The 18,865-nt window shown below is 40.0% G+C and overlaps 2 protein-coding genes across 3 annotated transcripts; one reads left to right on the forward strand and one right to left on the reverse strand.

Moving 5' to 3' along the window:
* Nucleotides 1–507: 507 nt before the first annotated feature.
* On the reverse strand, nucleotides 508–6,980 carry LOC103704634 (nuclear intron maturase 2, mitochondrial). Of its 2 annotated transcripts, none has more exons than XM_008787999.4 (2): nucleotides 4,146–6,980; nucleotides 508–949 (listed from the first exon to the last, which is right to left on the reverse strand). In XM_008787999.4, exon 1 carries the CDS (start codon nucleotides 6,736–6,738, stop codon nucleotides 4,543–4,545), a length of 2,196 nt encoding a protein of 731 aa, XP_008786221.1. In that variant the 5' UTR covers nucleotides 6,739–6,980; the 3' UTR covers nucleotides 508–949; nucleotides 4,146–4,542. The 2 variants fall into 2 exon arrangements, with proteins under 2 accessions (XP_008786221.1, XP_026659464.1); XM_026803663.2 differs by lacking the exon at nucleotides 508–949 and adding an exon at nucleotides 1,482–1,653.
* Nucleotides 6,981–8,906: 1,926 nt separating this feature from the next.
* Nucleotides 8,907–15,916, forward strand: LOC113462560 (ras-related protein RABH1b-like). Its single transcript, XM_039126523.1, has 6 exons — nucleotides 8,907–9,261; nucleotides 10,337–10,407; nucleotides 12,309–12,397; nucleotides 12,670–12,781; nucleotides 14,631–14,721; nucleotides 15,323–15,916. The coding sequence occupies exons 1-6, from the start codon at nucleotides 9,145–9,147 to the stop codon at nucleotides 15,467–15,469; spliced, it is 627 nt and encodes a 208-aa protein (XP_038982451.1). The 5' UTR covers nucleotides 8,907–9,144; the 3' UTR covers nucleotides 15,470–15,916.
* Nucleotides 15,917–18,865: the final 2,949 nt, after the last annotated feature.

The following is an 18,865-nucleotide window of genomic DNA, read 5'->3' on the forward strand; positions in this document are numbered from 1 at the left end:
ATTAGATATTAGTGCATAGTTTCCGTATGCATTAAGCTCTACGAATATGAATATAAATATTGATTAGATAAAAATTTATACCTATATTTTTTCAAACAGATACAAATACATATCGGATATAAACACAAATATAAACCATTTAAATTTTGTGAGCATAAAATCAATGATTATCCTTCAATAAAAGATAAATTAACAACATATTAATATAGTCATTTCTTTTCTTTAAAAATTCACAAGTGCGATATAAGATTAAATAAGATCACAAACAAGCATGGATATTCAAATATACATCATATAGTTATCTATCTACATCCGAATCTATTTGTCATTAATAAATATGGATAAAAATACGTATATTAGTTGGATGCTCAAATTTATATATGTATCCAAATTTTCGCCCTTATCTAGAATAATTGGACTTCAAAGCACACCATACATCCAACCAAAATAGCACATTCATCGACAGGAAATTAGTGCACTTTCTTCCTTGCAATTATGCTCAAATAATTTTCATTGTGTCAAACTCCGATAAAGCAAGAATAATTCTGGATATATGCTTCTATTTAAGCATATATTGAAGACCTTGATGACACAGGAGTACAATGTCGCTCAGCAGAAAAGCAGCCCCCCAAAAAAAGTAAAAAGAGAGAGACAGAGGAAAAGAAAAATCACTATGCAATCAGAGAACTATGCTCGAGTTGCATTAGCTTCAAACCAACAGCAGCATGACAAGCAGCTGATTACAATTATATGTTCTTGCAAGTGCTGCTTTAGTTCTGCTAAGTCCGGCCACAAAAATTTGGTCAGTGGAAAACTGCAATAACAACACTAGTCCTTGTGCAGAGGGAGTGACTTCAGGTAGGAATAACAATTTAACTAAAAATTTAATTCCTTCCACTTTCCGCAAGGCCGTTACAGGAAATTCAAAATCCAAACAAGGCCACAAGTACTGAAAAAGAAGACGAAAAAAAGGCAGGAATTAGAAAACAATGAAGAGAGAAAATGACATGATTTTTCAGCTTATTCAAGAGGCAAAATGGTAGGAAATGCAAAATAAGCACCATACCTATTTATATAATGATGAGATGATTTGAAATTATAATAAATTGTTTTTCATATGTGGGAAAAAATTTAGGTATCATCACCTTTCAACATATTGTTGCATGGCTAACAACGGCAGCAGGTTAAGAAGCACAAAGGATCAAAGATTAAAAGGATACTAAGAGGAAAGGAAAATATGCAGATCCTACAAAGAGGAAAACAGAAGCGAGTGGAATCAATTACCAAAAGTCAAATACATACTGATATTGAAGAAATAAGGAAATGCTGGTTACAAAAATGAAAGGAATGCAACCCCACTTGGATCAAATGCCCACTATATATATTGCCTCCTAACCTCAATATCCCGCTCACAAATTTCTTTATATACATCTACAGTAACAAGTATATCCATAACAAATACAAATTCACATTTTATAACATAGTTCAGAAATCTAATTTAGAAATTCTTTTCATTCGCATTAGTTTTGGATCATTACACAATCTTTACAAAAATATAAAATAAACCCTATGGAACTATTCTGAAATTTTGTCCGCACCAGAAACCAACCTATTCCATCTTCACTCATCATCTCTTTATTTTTCTTCATGAAGCTTCAGACCAGAAGAACAAGAGTCAAGGAAACAATATAATGGAGATAAATATGCTGTGTTTGAAAAAAATTTGTATAGCAGTTTGAAAGTGCTACAGATGCAAAATAGGAGACACGATTCTGTAACAGTTGAGGGAAACAAGATTACGATTGACCACAGATCAAAATCGTATCTTCCTCAAAGGGTGCCAGAGCAAGTTAATATCTTGATATGATCACTAACAATTTACTGAATATGTAAACATGGGAAAATAGAAAAGCATTTCTTAGAAGGTTATTTTCTTTCATATAGACTATTATTAATCATTTACCTTCAAAAGACTTTTAATAACTGACCTTTACAACTTCCTCTCCTGAACCCCCACCTACTTTTGTTCACAGAAAATCATGTAGAGTTGCAGACTATGTTATACATTGTAACAAGCAGACGCATGCCTTAAATCCATATTCTTGGTAGATGCTATATGATGACTATGTGTATAATTGCATGCGATACCATGGCTATCAATAATGGGGCCATTGCTTGGGGCAATGGTACAATGCTTAGGTTGACAAACACAATGGCAAGGGCCTGAGTCCTGTGGCAACAACCACCGTGTGTGTGTGTGGCATGCTTTAAATCCATACTCTTGGTAGATGCTATATGACGAATATGTATATAATTGCATGAGATATTATGGCTATCAATAATGGGGCTATTGCTTGGTGAAATGGTAAAACGCTTCGGTTGACAAGTGCAATGGCAAGGACCCCAGTCCTAGGGCAGCCAATGTGTGTGCGTGCACGCGCATCCTGTATGCACGTGTGTATGGTCTGTCCTCGGTGCTACCCTCTCAGGATCCCAAAATGCCTAGGCCATTACTGAGTAATGGCACTTACCATGGCTATCAATAGATGGACTTATGACAGGTTCCGCAATTTATAACAATCAACTCAAATGTGTCCTAGGTGATGCCCAACTATCAATCCCCTCCTCTCTTGGGATGATGTTCCTGGTTTAGTCTTTGGTGGTGCACTCCTGATTTTTGGACCTGGGTAATAACTACAAATGGGTCTTCCCTCCCTTTATGTGTGTGCGTCTGTGTATACTTTACTGGCCAAGAATAGGGTGGCAAATCTAAGCGATTTGAATCCACAAGCAACAGCTTGTACCTTACAAAACAGCAAACATTAAAGCTTCAAACCATCGATTTCCATGAAGAAAGATAACATTAGAAACCAACAATCCTAACAAATTCAAAGATTCCCACAACTCCACATTAACAAAGCAAGACTTTGTAACACCAATCCCATTAATTTTTTCCCTCTTTCCATTTGTTTTTTTAAGAACTAGGATGGGAGGAAGCTCAGCTAAATTGGGCGAGAGCAGGATTTGAACCGGGCCACTGATATTAAACATCCAGTGACTTTACCAACTGAGCCAATTAGAACCCTCTAAAATGCTACCAAAACAATATGCAAAAACTTTCTCCAGTCGCTCGTCTCCAATCCTTGATCAAACAACATAAGAACTACTAGTTTGTCTTAAAAGTTAAGTTGTAACCTTTTCCAAAAGCATGTAAGATACAAAAATCACTCCAACAAATATGAAAAGGGCAAGAACTGAACCTGTAAAAGAATTTAGTGAACTCCCCTTGGAAATTTTCTTTGATACGCATACACACAGATTAGCTGAAATTAGTATGCAGCACAGAACTATAAGCACAATCTTGATTTTCTGGGCTACAATGACTATGTTGTGCAAAGATCATTGGTAACTTTGTTCTTGGACCTAATGAGGTTTCTGGACTTAAAGTGATGCACTTATATGACAGCAAATACAAGAGTTGCAAAATAATTTCAAAGCCTAATATGGTTACAAGAAAAAAAAAACTTTCCTTGATCAAACAAAGTAATGAGATATATAGCATGCATCTTCAATGCAAAATGTCAACCACACTTAAACACGTGTTTTGAGTTGTCTTGCTTTGATCATGAACCATATATTCATTGAGATCTACAATCAAGACAAACACAAGCAGATATACAACAACGATCTTTTATAAGAAAGGCCTTTATAATAATGTTGGAGATATTTGGAAAGAACACAGCTGATAATACTTGAGAATTCACTGATGTGACAGAATTATAATCGACTGCAACATCTACAAACTCATCATGTATTGGATTTGAAGCAATACTCTTATCCCTATAGCAATCTTCATCTTTATACTGGTGCATGTTTCCAACATTCTTTAACTGGATTAATAAAGCAGCTTGGGCACAATATGATATATGATGTTTCTTACACATCCATATTAAGTTTGTATGGTTCCATAAGATTTTCAAATGGATAAGTAGGTTTTAATACTTCATCATCATTAAAGCAAATCCTCTAGATACTTTCACTAAGAAAAGAAAATAGTGCTATCCCGAGGAAGAAAAGGATGGAAATTTAGTAGCTTAAGGTATTGTAAGTATAGATTCTGAAACTTTGAAAAGTAAAGAGCATACCTTGACGAAGTGGCTTCAGCTTCGCTCTCATCTTTGCCATGTACAGACCAGTGGGCTAGTATTTGTGGCTGACTGTTTCTTGAATTAGCACTCTGATCAATAAATACCATTACAGAATCAAAGTTATAAGCTCCACATGGGGATATTTGTGAATGGTAGTTCGTTGGAGAAAGACCTTGGAAGCATTCTTTTTTAACCAAGTAAGTTAATGAATATTATTTTCTCCAACAGATTTTAGTGATACATTTTGCAAATGTACAGACTACCCTAATATATAATTTATAGGTAGAATTGTTGGTTGCCAATCAGAATACAACTCAGAAACTGTGTCATGCTCTTCTCCTATTTTCACACTCAACAGAAACACACAGAGCAATAGCCAATCACCCTCACACCCTCACATCTGTGCAGCCTGTAAGACACCTCCATTCTCTTCGCCTTCTCCTATCTTATCCTTGATTTCATCCCTATTTGATCCCAATAACTCTTCTTTAGCTCTTTGGGCATCATTCTCCTCCAGAGGAGGCAAGACAAGAGCACTCTTCTTGTAGTTCCAAACGAGCACTGAAACATAATCTTGCGGGGTAACAAGGCCCTGCTTCCTAAGACAATTCCTCTGCTCTTCAAGAGTCCTTGGGTCCTCAAGCCTTATATACTCCAACAAAACCTTCTCATGATCCGGCCTCCAGCCACCTGGAAATGGGGTGTAATCCGTCTCAGGCACCAGAGACATCCGAGTGTACTGAAGCCCATCAATTGAATCCACCAGACCCATCCGCAACAAATTATGGTACTCGGGTGACTGCCCCTTCTTTTCCTTCAATGGCCGACTGAGATTCCTCGATGCAATTTTGTACACCTTTGCCCTCGACCGCAGCTTGTACTTGGCAGCATATAGCTTTGCCAAGGATCCCCTTATGATATAAGAACAAAAGTTCACAACTTTCTTGCGATTATCGGCATACCGATACCATTCCACGATAGTTTGCAAGAACTTGTTCATCTGGGCATTTGTGTGCGCCTGTGTGGCATGGAACATCCTGAAACAGGGCTGTGGATCAGGGTCCCGATCACCCTTCAAGAACTCCAACTTCCTAAACTGCTTGATACACTGCTTCAGGCTAGCAGTGACCGATAATAGTGTTCCTACACCCTTCTCGCTGATGATCTTCCCACCAGTCGCCGTGTACCTCAGCGTTGGATACACCACTCGGCGGCACAGCACATGGTCAAGAAACATGATCCCCTTGGTGATGTGCTCGATCGGGAGGCTCTCATTGTCTAATTTTAGCTGGTACCTCTGGTCACAGAATTCAATCAACTGCTTTCTAAGCACTGCAGCATCTGCCCGAGGCCCCCTGACCCCGATCAAGAAGTGCCCACCATATCGAACGTAGTCCGTCTTCCGGGTCTTGTCAGGCCCGCTGGTCGGGACAAACTCCGGCCATGACGTGTTCCCCTGCTCTTCACCGCCGGTCCATATAACATCAGACTTCGAAGGCCGGTAGAACTCCTTGATCTTCTCCTCCATCCACTTGTCAAGCTCATCAAGATACACATTTGCAAGCAAGGGGCTCAAAACCCCGCAGTGGCCCCAATCGGGGAGCTTCTCGGCCTCTTCAGGGGCAAAGCCAAAAAAGGTTTGGAGCCAGTAGGGGTCGGGCTTCGGCTCGTCCTCGGCCAAGACCCGCTTCTTCTGATACTTCCTCTTCTTCTTTTTCTTCCTGGCAGCCTCCTCGTCCATGGGGCGGCCAGTGATCACCGGGGTAGTGAGTGCCGACTTGATCAAGTCCACCACTTTCTTATCCCTGACGTCCCGAATCAACGCATTGATGATCAGCGCAGGCTTGACCCCGTCGAGAATGGTGCTGAGGTCGCCCTTGATGTACCAGAGGTAGCCAGCGAAGCTGCGGCGGATGGTGCGGATGACGGCGTGGGGGCTGCGGCCGGGGCGGAAGGCGAAAGATTTCTGAGAAAAGCGGGCCTCGTAGATGGGCTCGAGGATCATGAGCAGGACTTCTTGGACGATGCAGTCCTGGAAGGGCGGGGGCTGGGTGGAGGTGAGGAGGGCGCGGAGCTTGCGCTTGGAGAGGGAGGAGGGGTCGGTCTTGTCGCGGGGGGAGCGAATGAAGAGGTCCAGGCGGGCGCCCCAGCGGAAGCGGCCGTCGAGGACGGCGTTGCGGAGGGCGAGGAGGGATTCGAGGGCGGGGCGGGAGACGGAGGACTTGGGAAGGTAGGAACCCGTCTCGTCGGCGTAAGCCTTCTGGTATGCGAGCACCCAGAGCTCGAGGCGGCGGAGGTGGGGGGAGAGGGAGGAGGCCGTGGCGGAGGGGTCGCGGAAGTTGTCGATCCAGAGGGAAGCGCAGAGTGAGATGGGGTCCTCGCGGAGGAGGGTGGAGGGGTCATCGGGATCGGGGGGGAGGTAGCGGGGAGGGCTAGGGGAGAGGGACTGGGGATGGGGCGGAGAAGAAAGAGAGGAGATGGGACGGTGGCGGAAAAGGAGAGGAGCCGACTGTGCAGGTGGAGAGGAGGCGGCAGCGGAGGTGGAGAGGAGGCGGCGGCAGCGGAGGCGGAGGCGGAGGTGACGATACATCGCGTGGAGGCGAAACCCTAGCCTAGCCTAGCCGTGCAGCGGGCTTAAACCACTTCATTTTACTTTCCCTTCGGGCTTCGCCGCCTCCTCAGGTCGAGAGGCAGCAATCCAGCCGCCTAAAACCCTTGTTCTGACTTATGTTTTCTTTGAGAGAAGGGTTTTTGTCCCTCCGCTTGCCAGGTTTTTGCCTTGTTGGACTGCTACACTTGCCATGTCGAGAAAGAAGTTAGAAATTATTCTTTTTTTTGGGTGTTGAAAACCTATTCGTTATTGATCACAGTTCGATTCATTCAAACATATTGATCCGAGCTGCTGTATTAATCCTCAAATGCCACAGGCAAACTGAATAGCCACCATTAACAAGTGATCCATAGCAATACTCACACTAATGTGTATAGACAGAGACACATACCTATATATACATAGACATGTATATAAATACATGATAAAGTTCCATTGTATCCAAAAAATACACATAAATTGCAGTTGCAAGTGAATCAGTTTAATCTGTGGAGCAAATTATAAGGTTAGATGATTGGAAGGTGCGACCAGTTTCATTTGATCATGTCATGCAGCATCCGCGCTTAAGCTTTTCATTTTTAACACTGCTCAAAGCTATCATTTTAGATTTAAGAAAAGAAGTTTTGCTGGTTAGTGACATAAAGACTGATTTAGAGGCTTGCTCCTACAGCCTTTCTATTGTCCATTACTTTTAGCTTAGTTGTTTATAAAAAAACTATGGGGTATGTAAAGCATTTACCTGGTTGAAATTCATGCTGAAAAAGAGTTGGCGATGGTATAATTGCAAACGAGGAGCTTTCTAGTGGGGCAGGGGGTGAGGGTCTCCTCAGCATGTGGAGTTTGTCCGGAGGTGGAGGAGACCATATACCATGTGCTGATTGAGTGTCCACGAGCCAGTCAGGTATGGAGGAGTGCAGGGATTCAGTTTGTCCATGGGCAGAGGTGGTCGTCCACTGTGGAGTTCCTGCTCTTTTTGGAGGAGTCGGCATCTGGTCCCGGACTGGAGGAGAGAGGCTCTCGGGCGGCCTACCATGTGTGGTTGGACAGGAACGCCCGGGTTTTTGATAGCAGCAGTATGCCCCCGAGAGTGGTGGCAATCAAAGCTTTATTGCATGCTTCAGAGTTCACCACTGCTGCTGAGATTTCACCCTCTGGCCTGACTAGGGACACCTGGGCCCCCCTCCTGCTCTTATAGTGCCCGGGTTTGTGTGCGTATCTTGGGTGCCCCCACTCCCTGGCTTCCTAAAGGTGAATTTTGATGGCAGTGTATTGGACGATGGGAGATGTGGAGGTGCAGCTTTTGTCATCAGAGATCATGAGTCCAGACTAGTAGCAGCAGGAGGTCAGCGGATCTTCGACACCTCGGTGGTGTGTGCTGAGCTTAGAGCGGCCTGGGAGGGCATCTTTTTTGCCCATCGGACCTTGGGTGCAGATCGGTTTATTCTTGAGGGCAACTCGGCTACGGTGATCGACGGGATCCGAGGCCGGGGGCGTGCGAGAGAGGGTAGGCCACTGCTTCTCGATATTTGCAGACTGCTGCATGTGTGTGTTGCCCAGCAGGCTACATATACCTACAGAGAAGCGAATGGAGCAACTGATTGGGTTGCCTCCTATGCAACCCACCACTCTGGTGGTTTTGTGTGGTTGGGGGTGACAGATTGCCGGTTTATTTTTTCTGCCTTGTTTTCTGGTTTTTTTGGTCGTGTCCACACCCGTAGGATGTGAACTGCCGTTGTACCAAAAAAAAAAAAAAAAGTATAATTGCAAACATCTTATACTATTATTTTAAGATATGCTTGATATCATCTTTTATTTCATAAACTTTGTTAATGCAAGTGAAATCTTACCACAGCAACTCAATGCATTTGGAGGTCAAAGGTGAACTGAAAGGCCCCAAGATAAATACATTTGGAAGCCTTAATGCATAAATAAAAAAAATAAAATTTTTAAATAAAAAATATATATATATGTCTGTATGTATGTATGTATATACACTTTACACACACACACACATATATATATATATATGTTTGTGTGTATACATACATACCTACGTACGGAGTATGTACGTACAGTCAATAACGACAGTTAGTTTGGAGGAGCCTTGCTCATTAAATACGTATCGTGCACCAAACCAGCGGCTGGTGATGGGCTGCGTGCCCGCGCGGAGTTCACCTCCCTGCAACCGGATCGGTTTTCCTTGCCCACAGAACGAATTTTGAAGTAGAAAAAACTATAAAGAAGCCAACGAAGACAAAGTGGAACCTTCAGAAATCCTGTTGGCTGCTGGTGCTTCTCGCCCGAAGGCCCCCACTCTCTCGAGATCTCTTCTCGCTCTCCTCTCCGTGCTTCCGATTCCGTCGAGAGCTCTCTCTCGCTTCGGCGATGGCTCCGGTCTCCGCCCTCGCCAAGTATAAGCTGGTGTTCTTGGGGGATCAGTCGGTGGGGAAGACCAGCATCATCACTAGATTCATGTACGATAAGTTCGACAACACCTACCAGGTAGATCCCGTTCCTCGATCCATCATCCATGATCTAGGGTTTGAATTTTTTTTTCCTTTTCATTTTCACTTTCTTCGTGATTTATTTTGCGCCGGAGAAGTGTAGATCTCATGGGATTTCTTTACTTGGTAATCGGTCTTCTCGTCTAGGGTTTGGTGATATTGATAAGCTTTGGATCGAGGTGTTCTGTTCTGTATTGGTGTGGCACTTTTGTTTCAGAGTTTGCCCGATTGATTGTAGTAGGATTGGATCAAGGTCTTCAGGAATCGTTTTCGGCTCATCATATCATTTATGTAGTCTTTTATTATGGACAGTTGCACATATGAGATGAACCTCATGAATTGCCCGTTCTTGGAATGATGCCAACTGATAAAAAATCCCCAAGGTACAACAAGCCAAGGCCTAATCGTTTGCGGGTATAGCAAGATTTAAGTAGAGTTGAATACTATTTTGGGGAATTTTGTGTTGTATCTTCGTTGTCTTGATGCCCTGAAGTACCGCCCGACCATCATTCTAGGTTTGTCGTCGAAGATACTTTATCCAGTTATATAAAATATAATGCATTGCAGAGCGTGATGAACACCGTCATTATGTGGGCGAAAAAAAGAAACCAGCATGTATCAGGACTTTTTTTCCCTCCTGTTGTTACTTGGTGATAATTAATAAATCCCCTGAAGAAATTATGAAAATTATAGTTTGAAATTATTGGTTGTCCTTCGAAGTGAGCTGTAATACAGTTCTCATTAATATTCTGTAGCTCTTGAAAAAAGTTTAGATGGTACCTTTGAATTCTGTAAACATACTAGCTGCCCTTTACAAAATTACTAGAGATGAACAGACAATTTTTTTGGAGCTGCTAATTGTATGTATCTCTTTGTGTATGTCCAGAAAACGAGGATAGAATTTTGTTGTACGACTTATTTTTTTGTCTGTAATCTTTGGTCTTTGTCATCTTTTCTCTCTTGTTGCCATTTTGATGTTCTATCACACTTGTACAACAGATGAATTTAATTTCTTGTATTATTTTTTTATTTATATACTGATGTTTTTAGAAGTCTATTATCTTGATCAACAGGCTACAATTGGCATTGATTTTCTGTCTAAGACTATGTACCTTGAAGATCGAACTGTCAGACTACAACTTTGGTAGGGTCACGGCTTCATTGCTTATTCCGTCTATCTAATGAAATGCTTCTATATTCACATAAAAAGCATAATGTTCTTACTTTGCTTTAATTGTGCATGTCAGGTAGATCTCAGCATAAGGTCTCAATCTAATGGCTGAGATGGGATATAAATTTCTAAGGATACATGGCCAGAACACCACCAGCCCTAACCCTAGTGAATCCTCTAATCTTGAAAGAACCATCTCTCATCTCTAGTTCTTCCTTCCCTTCATGCCTTATATTATTTTATAAAGCTAAAATTAGTGTATAAATTATTGATTAGTGGCTTATTTATACAAACATTTCTCTTTTTTTTCCTTTTGAATCTACTGTATTGAAGATAAGTTATCTCACCCACAGATATTGATCTTGTCTGAGATTGGCTATAAATTTTTAAGGATACATGGCCAGAACTCTGCCAACTTCCCTTTTATCTCTAGTTCTTCCTTCCCGTCCTCGGCCTTTCCTTCTTTGGCTCTCTCATTCTTATGGCAGGGATTTCTGGATCTGGCAGAGCCCTCCTGAGCTTCACCACATCCCTGTGTTTGATCTTGAAGTCTGGCCTTTTTGTTTGCTCTGGCCGCATCACCACCACTGCTGTTTCTTCCTCCTTTGCTTGATGAAAAATATATTTCTATTCTGCCCTTGACACTGGCATCATCCTTGGGATCCTCCAAGCCAGCACTCGTCTTAATGTGCCAGCCCACCGCCCTTGGCTGCTCTGTCTCCACACCTCCCATGTGACCTCAGCCTCCCTCTCAACCCCTCTTGATGCTAAACAAGCCAATCAAGCTGTGCTCTAGCAAGCTGAACTGGGCTTGAGATTTCCTACTTGAGCATTCAGCCGAGCTCAGACTGACCCCAGCTTCCTCGAGTTTGGCTCCTTTACACCGTTAATAATTCCTGCATACAAATTCTGATTTGGTTAATATTATTATCTCATTTCATAGCTTTCAATTATAAAAATACCTTTAGTTGATTATATTGTTTTTCCTCTTCTGTCACCTTCCTTTACATCATGGTCTATTTTTTTTTTTGAATTTTGATATCTAGAAAAGATATTTTATAGAATTTTATGAGGATTTTTATTCTTCTACCCTGTACTTTGTTCCTTTGGACTTGGATAATTAACATGACATAGATCTACTAATTTATTGGGTATGCAGACCGATCTACAATACCATGTGAAATTCAGTGAGAGGTGATATTATGACATATTAAGGTCTTGTAAGATCTTAAGTTAAAAGATCTTTCACTTTTATAGCAATTTTAAGAAACATATATTAATTTCAAAAAAATTGGCCTTCATATTTTGATTTTCAATTGGAGGTCCAGTTTTTACTCTCATGTCTATGTTCTTTGTTGAATTGCATTTTCATTAATTGATATCACCCCTATGAATCCAGTTCCCCAGGTTACTGTTGTAACATGCCAAGCTAGAAATTTGTGAAGAAAGTAGTTCCATAAAGGACTTGTGTTTGTGTTGTTTACTTATTTTATAATGGAAACAGAAGCCGTGGTCAGGGCTCCAATTCCTGAATATTTGGTTCTAAAACTTTACCATGACTTCCACAAAGATTATTGAATACTTGTTATGGTTAACATTGTATGGGTAAATTAATTATGAGACAGGAAAGATAATGTAAACCCATGTTTCGGTCAGAGAATGACTTATGAACATATGTAAGCTCAGGTCTAAAATGATTAACACGAGAATACTACAAGAAACTCTAGTCATTTTATTCCATACATCTATACAGTATTGCGTCATTATTTTCTCTCTCTCTCTCTCTCTCTCTCTCTCTCTCTCTCTCTCTTTTTCTTTTTTTTTTTTTTGGGGGGGGGGTGCAATTCTTGTCTCTTACTTTTCATCATCCACAGGGATACAGCTGGGCAGGAGAGATTTAGGAGCCTAATTCCGAGCTACATTCGAGACTCCTCTGTTGCGGTCATTGTATATGATGTCTCAAGTATGCTTCCTACTCTAATGCATTTACAAGATTCATTTACGTTTTAGGCAAATTTGTCTCATAAAATCTAGAATTTCCATTTCCAATGTCTAAATTATCTTGGGCAGTGTAGGTTAGTTTCCTCTGATTTCAAAATGCTTAACAACCCATGTTAACAAATTTCATACGTAAGATGAGAGCGTACATTCTGTCCTCCTATAGGTATACATTATATTCTGTATTGCACATGGGAACTTTTAACTGATTACTTCTTTTTCTTAAAAAAATTGCAGGCCGGCAGTCTTTCCTAAATACTTCAAAGTGGATTGAGGAGGTTCGCTCGGAGAGGGGTAGTGATGTTATCATTGTCCTTGTTGGGAACAAAACTGACCTTGTTGACAAGAGGTAATCAGTGATTATCTTGTTATATGTTTACTTGAGTTGATGATCTTTTCAACTTGCTACAGCTAGGTTTTGATTTTTCTCTTTTTTCTCCCTTGCTTTTTTTTAACATTATTATAGGTTCGTTCAACAAGGGAATCTAGGAGAGTGAGAAGACTAATCGAATAATCATTTGATGGTCATAGAATTGATAAAGGGATTTTAGAATTATCTGGACATTAAAAATAGTAGTTGAGTTAGACATAGATTGGAGGTGTAACATTGACTGTTAGGATTGGGAGAGAAATTGCTCATTTGTGATGAGGGCTAATTTTTGACTCTTAGGATATTTATGGTGTGGTGGTCCCTGAGAAGACGAGTGATTGTACATCTTATTTTCTCCCAGTAGTTTTCTGTTTGCTGTATACAAGAAACTAAAATAAACTAGATTGAGTGATGTGTTCCTTCCTTGGAGTTGAGAGGGTTCTCTAGAAGCATTCGTGTTGCAGGGTTAACTGATGTTTCTTACCTGACCATTTAGATTTTAGATTCAGTATGTCCTTGCTTCTCTTTATGTTTCACTTGATCCTGCATGCATGGTGAGCTCTTGGAAGAATCAAGCATGCTTAAAGTCAATGTGGTTGCTCGTGGATATAGGTGGAATTTCATCTCTCCTGGTTTCCCCTTTAAAAGGGAAAATATACATCAATCATTTTATGGGGTAATTTGTGTAGTTTATTTGACAACAGAGATTATAATAAGCTAGAACTTTTTTTCATAGCATATAAGCATGGTAGAGTGATGCAATGAACTGGATGGTTTGTACAATTTTTATCTCATAGGCACAGGACTGCTTTGTTGCTTCTCATTTTTTTCCGATGCTAAATTGCTTCCCAAGCCACCTTCAGTATTGCACTTGAACCTCTTGGTGTTGCTTTTATGTGATAGCATTCGTCACCCATGCTGCAGAATACATTTGAGAATTTGTTCCCGAGATGTACATCCATGTTAATTGTCTGAAGCTTTTCTACCAAACGTTCTGAAAATGATTTAACTTGTCTGAAGCTGAAGTGTTTTCTGTGAAAAGTTCTGAAGATGACCAAACAGTATTTGTGAAATATAAGCATGTGTTTCTTGGACAGCTCAGTTCATGTGTTTACACTTTTTATTACACTTTATTGTGTTTGGTTAGAAATTTTGACCCGTAGAACATACAAAGGCATATTTTTCCAGCTTATGTTGGTCATTTAAGCAGCACTAATTTTATTCAGATTAGGTTTGGATAGGTTGGTCCAGTAAGATAAGAAATTAAGAATTTTTTGTAAGAAATTATACGAATTTATGATTTGCTTTGCTATTAACACAAAAGGAGAAAAACTCTAGATTTCTATGGAAACAGCTTGTACAAAAATCAATTGATTATTCTAGTTTACTTAGGAATTAGATCATTGCAGGGTTAACTATTTCAATGAATTGACAATAGTTTATATGAGGCAGAAAAAGAAAATTTATTTGTAATGCCAATTATAAGATCTGGTTCTTACATCATTCTACATGCAAGTATAGTTTAATTGTAAAATACTAGGTTTTTGATGGGTGGAATCGTCTCTTTCTAAAAGCATTTTCTTTTTGCCCCCTTTTTCTGGCATAAACTTTCACAAGGAAGTTAGGATGTTGATTTAATCATCCAGGTTTACTAGAGCTCAACTTTGTGCCTCCCTTTTTTATTCCCTTTATATAATAATTGTCTATCCAAATTGACTAGGACTATGAGCTGATATGTGCAACACTGAGGTTTCATTGCAAAATCTCTCTAGTACCTCTACTTTTAGTGACTGTTTAATTGTTTATAGTTCTGTCGTTGATGCAACAGGCAAGTCTCAATAGAGGAAGGAGAAGCCAAAGCACTAGATCTTGGTGTCATGTTTATTGAAACAAGTGCTAAAGCTGGCTTCAACGTAAAGGTGTGTTTCTCTCAGAAGATTGCTTTTGCCTCTTTCATTGAAGCGGACAGTGTGGCCTGCAGACTAGGATGCCAGCTTTTGTATCAGAGAACATACTGCTGCAAACTTTGCTATATACATCTAGCCTAAGGAGGTGCATAACCTCCAACAGGCTGCTCCGTGAAATTGCCTACAACACTCAACTGCTTTGGAGGCATGCTTAACAGAATTTTGCTGTCTGATCAAGAGCATTAAAGATGGAATATGAATTTTGTTGTCCTTGATAAAAAATTCTTGAACTTATGTTGAACAAGAGACGGATACGTATGGATTGCAAAATGATGTTGGTGCAGCAATATGGATTGCTTATGCAAATAAGTGTGTGCGTCTTGAGAACCAACCTGATCCAGTGCATCTGTAGTGGAACACCAGTTTAGCAAGAAGGAAATAACTGTCACTAAATATATTAGGAACAAAAGAAAAATCTCTAGCTAACAGTTTCCCAAGTGTGTCGCTTTCGTTGTTTTTGTTTTTGTGATTTTTCATTTTATATATTGGTACATTTTTTTTTTCAACTAATTCTCTTAAAAATGGCAACAAAATAACTGCTTTCTCACTTCAGGCATTGTTCCGGAAGATTGCTGCTGCACTGCCAGGGATGGAGACTCTCTCATCGACAAAGCAGGAAGACATGGTTGATGTGAACTTGAAGGCCACCAGTGCGAATTCATCCCAGTCACAGGGATCATCTGGAGGATGCACTTGCTGACCCACGCATCCAGGTCCTGTTACATTGCTCTTACTAATTCATGCGAGATACTATCAAATTTTGTCTGCTTTATCACCTTTCTTTTTAAAGCTGCATGGACCTACTTAGAAAAGGAAAAGGTGGCTGAGGTTCTGTTGGGTGAATCAGTCTCTTGTCAGTGTGTTTTGTTGTATTTATTTCTAGCATGTTCATATATAATTTCTAGTTCATCAAGAGATCTTGTAGTTTTGTAAATGCGGACGGGGGTATCAAATGGACTGTCAGAAACACTTCAAACAATTGTAGGCACAGGTGCTGCAGCCAATTCCTGGCGGCAGTGATATAGATAGAAAATGTGTAGTCCGATCGTTGTTGACATGCTCATGTTTATTACCTGAACTGCTGGTGGTGACATCTTTGCATCATTATTGGAAGTTTCTCGTCCTGGACTACTATGGGAAGGTTTTACCTTTGATCTCTGCTGCCGTTCATCACGGTGCAAGTAAAGATAATTTTGATTTAAACTACTCGTCCTGAATCCTCCACAAATCTACTTCTATGTCTTGATTATGTGATGGCTGTTATAAGTTGGGTGGGATCATAAAATTCGACCTGAGTGGTGTCAGGAGAAAAGAAGAGGGATTTCATGTGCTTTTGGTGCTTTAGACATTTGTCACTTGCCATCTATGAATATTTTCAACAGCCCCGCTGTCTGATTTGAGAGGAATTCTATGAACCCTTGCAATTCGTTATATACAAATTGGTCCTTCACTAGAAACACATATGATAGTCTTGTTGCTTTGCTTTCTTAGAATATGTAATACATTTTTAACGTGTACTATGTCAATATGTTACAAAATTCATATTGCTCCAGTTTTTTTTTTTCTCTGCATCTCTAGACTCATTGCAGAGAGAGAAATATGAAGAATTTATGCGTCAAATTATGATTAACGAAGTATGTGGAGGAGATATGCTCGTTAGGTTCTAGAGGATATTCTCGTGGTGCACATTTTCCTCGATCTATCGACAAAGATATCCGATCTCATTCATTAAGGTCTGCAGCTAATCGTCCAGAACGTTGGGATAGGACTGATTCATTGCTTAAGAATTGTTGAGAGAGTTGTATGAAATAAATAAAAATGTGAAAAAAGAGAATAAAAATAAAAAAGCGGCAGGGCCACCAAGATAGGGAAAAGAGAAGTGGGGAAATCCTTGTGCACCAACGGAGGAAGGGGCCAGTTTTATTAGAAACCAATCAGGTAAATATCGTTCACAAATGGCAACAGCAGCTAAGCGGAAGACTCTCCCCTCGTACTCTCAACAAGACTGAAGAGTCCCATTCTTCACCCTCCTGTAATCCAGTCCTCCACTCGCTCTGATACGGGAAAAGAAGCATACAGGCTCCACTATTTTTTTTCAGGAAAAATAAGATACCAATATTTGAATGCTAAATTGCCGAGCTAGCATCAATATTTCTAAAATCAGACCAGACAACAAACTAGCAAGCTATCCAGTCCCGAATCGATCGATCAGATTGGTCCAACAGGTTGGTCCAAAATTTACAGGTAGTCTATGGCTAATATGATGAAAGGAAGAATCCAAGTTCTCACTCAAAGAGGAGGAGGAGAAAGAGAGGAGTACAATCATCATGGTGGAGGAGTGAGACATCGATGAGGACATGCAAAGAGGAGGGCACATCGGTGTCGCCTCTATCGGCGACTATGGAGACTTGGCGGTGGTATCACAACTGAGGTTGAGTGGAGGAAAAGGGAGGAAAGTAAGGATATTAGCGGTAAGAGATTATAAAGAGCGACTGAGGGAATCCAAGAACAGCAAAGTGCCTCACCCTTCGATTACATTAGTCCTAGGGCTGGATCGAGGACTACTTTTAAACCGGTCGAACTGGTTGGATTTAAATATCTATGAAACTGGATCAGGTGACCTGTTAGTGATTAAATCGGTCGAACCGACTGATCCCGTCCTATTTTAAAAATGTTAGTCATCATTAATATGCACTTGGAATTTTCTGTTCAACCGCTGCCCTAGAGCGTTTTTCCTAAAATTGCTTTTATAGACGGAAAACTATGGCTTCCATATAATTATTCAATTACTTGAAAAGTCTTTCTATTGGCTTCCACAAAACTTCAATATATATGCTCTCAACATTGAAATATTTTAATTTCATTTTAGCATACCCGAGTCATTCCTTAAAAATGTTTCCTGATAATTATAAACTTTTACCAGTAGCGAAGCATATCCCCCGTATTCATCTTTAAGTATAAAAACTAAACACATGTTTAACTAGCAACCTTGCTTCTAAACTGTTATTACTTTCTTTTTCTTTTTTTTTTTGGGTACAATTGCTGCTCACCCATCCTACTCTGGTAGAGATGCAACCAGCTGTTGTTATTTTTTTGTCATCCAAAAAGCAGTGTATTTAGGACAAACTTTTCACACAATACCTTGGAACGCTAGTTATATACAGACAGCGTGTTACCTAGGCCAACATGTGCTGAGAGCTCACTAAAACGAATAAGCTGCAACAATTACATCAATTATTGGATAACTCTAGTATGGCCGATCAACAAAATACGCATTTTGGTTGACCATCAAAAGTCAACGCCGTAGAATCTGTTCATGCCCAAAGAATAGTTGACCATAAACAATGCTAGCCATGTTGGTATCAAGATTTTTAAGTACCTCGTTATCCCACCTAACACGGTTGTCTTTTATAACATTACAAAAACTATTATTTATCTAAAAAGTATCTTTATTTAATTTTTATATTTAAATATTATTAAAAACTTAAAAAGGATGGTTGAAACCATTATAGTGAATGTTATCATGGTCAGGGCACTATTATTTAAACCTATGATAGGTATTCACCATTATATGTATGAATTATGAAAAGCCATTTGAAGATATCAATATTATTATTTTGTTACGCCAGCATGCGTTGTAGAAATTTTAAACAGATATAGAGAATTTTTAAGTGGATAAGCACTAAGCCTGCAACCCGGTGCAAGCTAGATGTGGGTCCCGCTTCACATTGTTTTGGCTTTGAATGGTTCTACTTCATCGGACAGAGACGAGTCACGAGTCTTCACAAGACTTACTAATAACTCCAATTGTTTTGGCTTTGAATAGTTCCACTCTATCGGACAGAGAAGAGCCCCGAGTCCTTCACAAGTCTTAATAACTATCTCTATTATATAATAACGAAAAAATAAATTAGACGAGAGGAACTACAAATTTTCTCATACCAACATTAGCATTAGTTTTAAAATAGTATTCGATTTGAAAAGATGATGTGACGGAGGATTAAGGGCAAACTCGACGCTTAAAGCTCGGCACGAGAAAATTTCTAAGCTTTCATCATTTGAACGTTAAAAATTGAAAATTTAAACGCACATCAAT

Source organism: Phoenix dactylifera, chromosome 5, assembly GCF_009389715.1.
Source record: "Phoenix dactylifera cultivar Barhee BC4 chromosome 5, palm_55x_up_171113_PBpolish2nd_filt_p, whole genome shotgun sequence".
Taxonomy (NCBI): domain Eukaryota; kingdom Viridiplantae; phylum Streptophyta; class Magnoliopsida; order Arecales; family Arecaceae; genus Phoenix; species Phoenix dactylifera.